Source organism: Rhinichthys klamathensis, unplaced genomic scaffold (assembly GCF_029890125.1).
Source record: "Rhinichthys klamathensis goyatoka isolate OS25496 unplaced genomic scaffold, OSU_Roscu_1.1 h1tg000018l_1, whole genome shotgun sequence".
NCBI lineage: Eukaryota > Metazoa > Chordata > Actinopteri > Cypriniformes > Leuciscidae > Rhinichthys > Rhinichthys klamathensis.
Genome location: NW_026606569.1, coordinates 5,201,352 through 5,207,369, shown reverse-complemented (window position 1 = coordinate 5,207,369; position 6,018 = coordinate 5,201,352). Strand labels below are relative to the sequence as shown.

Sequence of the window (6,018 nt, the reverse complement as noted above, 5' to 3'; positions counted from 1 at the left end):
GACACACTGACGTTCAGCAGGACGACGCTTGATCTTCTGAAGGAAATGAAGACTTCTATCAGCAACCACACATTAATAATGTTATAAAGATGGATGAATGTGGCGGATGATATCCTCATTTCAGAGCAAGTGTTGAGTCGGGTTCAGTGGGAATATTGCTCCTTCAGATCCTTTTTATTTTACCACGAAGTATCATTGAGAACAAAAATCTCTTTTACATGAGAGACCTGGCCAAGGTAGCAGCCATACATAAACAGAACATAGTAAAAAATGCCACATACATACAATCATGCAAAAATCATTCAAACACAATGGCCTCTCAAGAAAAACAACGATGTCTCCTTTACCACATTTTTTATGATGCTCTTAAAGTATCAATTGATATACACGTTTCTAGTTTAAGATCTTTTTGCTAATTATTCCATGCTCAGGGTGCATAGTATGAAAATGCAGTTTCCCCAGATCTGTCAAAACCACTTGGAGGAGCGTAGCTGATAACTAGCAGAATTGAGACCGAGGAGGGCACAGAGGTAAGCTGGAAGATTAGCATGGCTTTATATATGAAAATATACCAGTGCTGTTTTCTGCGGTCAGTGCTGTCCATCCCACCAGATCATAGAGGAGGCTGTGTGCATATATAATGTGTCACCATAATCAATCACAGACAGAAAAGTAGCTTCCACAAGTTTTCTTTGGCATTGAAAGTAAAGCTAGATTTATTTCTAAAATAAAAGCCAAGCTTCCTAACTAGATTAGCAATATGTACATTAAATAAAAGTTTGTCGTCTCCATATACCCAAGTACTTGTGCGTGGGTACCCTTTCAATGGATTTACCATCAGACGTAAAAATGCTGAGATCATCAAGCAACTGTAGGAGAGCTTTTGAAAAGACCATGATCTTTGTTTTCTGAGGATTTAAAACCGATTTTATATTGAGCAGAGCGGTTTGTAATGACTGAAATGCAGTCAAGCTCTTGCACAGCCTGTGCTATGGAAGGAGCATGTGTATAAATGACAGTGTCATCAGCATAGAAGTGTACTTTTGCTCAAACGTCCTTACCTAAATCATTTATAAAATTAGAGAACAGAATAGGTCCCAAAATAGACCCCTGGGGGACCCCTTTAGATATCTGAAGAAACTCCTCTGCATGGACACACTGAGTAATTTCTACAAAATAATTTCTAAACCATTTAACAGCATTAGGACAGAATCAGCATCCCTAAGTTTGTTCAGCAACAGTTCATGATCTACAGACTACACTAGCAAAACAAGATGGCGCTATATACACTCCTTTACTCGAACACTGTCTCTGACCCTGCTATAACACGGCTTTCCTGAGGGGACGGCTTATCCAACACTGTTCGTGGAAAACAGTTAAACTAGAAGAAAAGAGCAAAACCCTGAAACAACAACACAGAAATCACCCAGACCCGTCACTTTTAATACATTAAACCGTTGGAACTAAATGACATAATACTAAAAAAAGCTGAATTTGCTTTATTTTGCACAAAACAAAACAAAAAAGATGAGAGAGCAGGTAAACGCGTACACACTCTCCAACACTGACTTTTGGAGATGTCTCTAAATAAGACATGCAACTCTTAGATCGGCCCTGGCCTGTTGATCTGTGCATTTATGTTATTATTTCCCTTTATCTGTGCCGTTTTAGATTTTATATTTATCTGTGTTGTTTTGAATGTTTTAGATTTTATTTTATATTGTACAATTTAATATATATATTTATTTATTTTTAAATGTAATTATTTAATTAATTTTATTGATGTGCTATATATATATATATATATATATATATATAATATGTAAAGTATATGGTTATGGTAAAAACCAAAACATGTCACTATTAAAAAGAATTTGACTGATGTTGTGCATGTTCAAAAAAGCTAAATAAATAATGTTACAAAAGATTTTCTGTTTCAAATTAATGCTGGTCTTTTGACCTTTCTATTCATCAAAGTATTCCGGAAAATAAAATGTATCACAGTTTCCACACAAATATTAACAGTTTTCAACACTGATAATAATGATAAATGTTTCTTGAGCATCAAATCATCATATTAGAGTGATTTCTGAAGGATCATGTGACACTGAAGACTGGAGTAATGATGCTGAACATTCAGCTTTGATCACAGGAATAAATTACACTTTACTGTATATTCACATAGAAAACAGCTGATTTACATAATAATAATATTTTACTGTATTTCTGATCAAATAAACGCAGCCGTGGTGAGCAGAAGAGACTCTTGAACAGTTACAGTAGTGTAGAGTGAGTAGTATAGGGACAGCGGGGCGTTTTCACAGGCTCAGTATCTGTGAAGTTTTGAGTCATAAACGCTCATATTATATATGTTGGTTTGACACATTCAGTGAATTATGTCCTCCAAACTCAAATTCAGTATCAACAATCAAAAACGCAATGAAGGTTCATCTGTGTTTTGCACAAATGTAGCAGCGCAAGTTGACATATTTACACTGTATAAGATTATTAGTTATAATAATAGCTTAATATTTGGTGTTATCTTTTATTTATTTATTTTCAGTTTTGACGAAATATTTCGTGTTTCTTGGATTAATTTCAGCTGATTGTGATTGTGACAATCATTGTGACAACATGCCCCGTTATCGTGTTTACACTAAACCACAGAAATATTCACTGGAGTCTCCTGTATAAATATTTACTGTGATATATACAAGACTGATAAATGTAAAATGTATAATATTTTATGTTTTTTGTTTCTTTTTTTAAAAAGTGGAACAATCCTGCAAATGTAATCATTTTCAGGAAATAAAAACATTACGAATATTTAAATTAAATCAATATAAAATACATACTTTTTTTAATGTTACGGATGAATGTAGTATTTCTGCCACAGAGAGATTTGGTAAAAATAGCACGAGAAATATGACATAGGTCGTGAACGCGCGTGCGCGCGCGCTGAGGGGATGTGACGTCAGAGAGGCGCGCCCCCGCTCCGCTCACAGCAGTCGTTGAATGTATCGATGAGAAACGGGGAAAGTCAGCGAGCGTCAGTCAGATCATCCACAGACACGCGAGCGTTGGATCGGGACTGTCACACACACTCAGGTAACGATAAAAACATCGCGTGTGCTGTGATTCAGAGCGCGAGCGGCACTTTACACACACTCTCCGCGCAGTCTGACGAAACTTTCTGACGCGTCCGTTGCTGATCGATCATCGGATCAAACTCTGTCACACACACACACACTGCGAGCCTTCAGACGCGCATATCTCCGTCCACAGCGCCGGGTGTGTGTGTGTGTTTACACGCGTACTCGACACCGACAGCTGTGTGTTCACAGGGCGGGGCAGTGTGGGGCTTTTCCGCGGCTCATATTGACTCTTTCTGGGTCTTTAACGCGGTTATTCTGATCGATCATCTGTCGCTGTGACGTGATAACGTTTCGATGTGACGTCACTGACCGCGCTGATCTTCCTCAGGAACGTCACAGTCTTGTGTGTGTATATATATTTACAAATGTGTATTTGAACTGATTTAACCTGGTGGAAAGCTGGACACGAACCGCTTATAGCATGGTTTTAATATTGTCATTTAGGGAAAGTACATGAAAACGATTTTTTGAAAAATTGGGAAAACATGTTGTAACACTTTATTTTAGTGTCCTTGTTACATGTTGTTTGCTTGACTTTGTCTATTCAGATTGACTGGACAGAAATGCATCTTTAACACTGGCATAAAAAAAACAGATACATCAGACAAAACTGCACAACCACATTATACACCACATGGGCACACATTAAACTCTGTCAGAAACATGATTAAAACACATGAATACAATACATATCTTATACACACATTCACACACCTATAGTAGCGCCCCGAAACCTGTCTCACTGTTACATTGCCACACCACGAAACGATACTATAAGTGAAATACTTTCGATCATCGATCTGTAAACAGTAGTTAGGATCCTCCTATCAATGCTAATATAACTTCCTGAGTAGACCTAAACGCTGGCTTGTTTTCTTATGGTTCACATTTTCCTGGAATGAGAGTTTGTCATCAATAATTATTCCTAAATATTTTAAAATTTGCAACTTGCTCTACCTTTACACCTTTTATAATAACTTGATACATAAGTCAGCTTAATTCCTTCGTTCAAACCATTGTACAAGACTTTTAATATACTCAAAATAGGTTGAACAATTAAAACCAGGTCATCAGCGTATTTTATTAAAGTGAGATCATCCCTGTTACATTGAAGTTCGTTGGTATTTACACAAACTTCATAAATATGTTAAAAATGTTTGCCATAGTAATAACAGTAAATTATGCCTAATTACATGCAACCTAACTCTATAGTAAGTACATGTTAATTAAGTCGCACCACGTGACCTGACCTCGCCATGACATAATTTCCTGCTCTGTCATGTCACTCACTCATGACTCATAAAAAACATTGTTCAGTCAAGGCGTTTTGTGTTTTTCCAGTTTTCACCTGTATTCAGTGTGTAATGTTGTGTTTGAGGATCAGAAACATCTGCAAGGTTTCAAGGGGAGATATTATATGTAACAGTGTGTACATATATATATATATATATATATATATATATATATTATAGTGTATATATATTTAACAGAATCCACTTTTCAAGAACTACAACGAACGGCTTGTTTGGACTACAACTAGGCTAGTTTTTTTCCGGATCTTGTGAAGTCATAATTTCCCTAATTTAAACGATAAACTCATGGAGCCAACCTGTCAATCATCTTGAGAAAACACACTGACCAATAAGAGGACAGCTTTACTGACATGTGACTTGTACGCTTTGAAAGGTTGCCTTGTGAAAGCGAACCGAACCAAGAAGAAAATGGAACATTTTAACAAGTTAAGCCCCCCCCAAAAAGATCATTAGGCCTGAAAACGCCCTTAGAGAGGTTCAAATTAATTTTAAACACTTCTGAACATTATAACCTCAGCGTTTATCATTTCACGGAGAACAGCTTGTTTTCTGGTGCTCTTGCGTAAGACGGTTCACCGCTCCTTAGGAAAACTAGCCATCGTTTTGTGGTCGTTTACTGTTTGTAGTACCTTAGTTTTCCGGCAAATATCACGATTAAACGGTGGATAACATCGTATCTAAATGTATAAGAAAATTACAAACACACAACTCTGAAACGTCCTGTGAAGTCCGTTCAGCACACTCCTCTTGTTCGGCAACATTGTCAGGGTCTGAATCAGCTCGATCTGGTTTGAAATCGATCCATTGATAATGTTTACACTAGCGTAGAGCTCGTGGTTATGAAGGGGCGGGACATTTCCCTGCCAATCACAGCACACTGGTCCAGCCAGCTGACCAATCACAGCACAGTATTTCTGAAGGAGGGGCTTCTGTCGCCCAGACTGGGGGAGAGGAGCTGTAATACTGGAAAATATGTGGAAAATAATGCGGTTTTTGAACAATCAAGCATGAAAACATATTCTAGTACACCCCCAAAACTAAATCAAGACTTCGTAAAAGGAATTGGGACGAATTGGGACAGACTGACGTTTTTAAAAACGTTTTTAATATGCAATGCGAGAATTATGCAATGCAAAAATGAATTCTAGTTGAGTGAAGTCAGTGCGTTTATGATTAGTGTTATTTTAGTATAAGAGGGCCGTTGGTTATTAATCATGCGTGTCCAGTGCTGCTGCTTCAGTGTGTTTGTTCATGATGTGTGACGCTGAAAAACATCAGGTGTGTGTGTGTGTGTGTGTGTGTGTGTGTGTGAATGCATCAGTCCACTCAGCTGTCAATCACTCGTCAGCGCACCAATCAGAACGAATGCAGTCGTCACTGCTGAGTTTATCTGGTGTGTGAAACCTCGTGTTCGGTTCAGTATTGAGAGTCTGAGGACTAATATGAGCTGTGTGTGTGACTCTGTGCATTGGTTGAGTCTTGAATGTAACAGATAAAATCATACAACAGCATATAATAGAGCGCAGCAGTCGGTTCTGGAAGAACAAACT

General features: G+C 37.7%; 1 protein-coding gene across 2 annotated transcripts in view; it reads left to right on the top strand.

The window, feature by feature from the left end:
* The first annotated feature begins 2,960 nt into the window (after positions 1–2,960).
* Positions 2,961–6,018, top strand: part of pacsin2 (protein kinase C and casein kinase substrate in neurons 2) — a 32,573-nt gene continuing 29,515 nt past the window's right edge. Inside the window, exon 1 of one of the 2 annotated variants that reach the window (XM_056234260.1) lies at positions 2,961–3,108. In XM_056234260.1, the coding sequence (XP_056090235.1) occupies positions 3,024–3,108 (85 nt within the window). In that variant the 5' untranslated portion in view covers positions 2,961–3,023. The remainder of the gene's footprint in view (positions 3,109–6,018) is intronic. The other variant, XM_056234251.1, reaches the window with a different exon arrangement.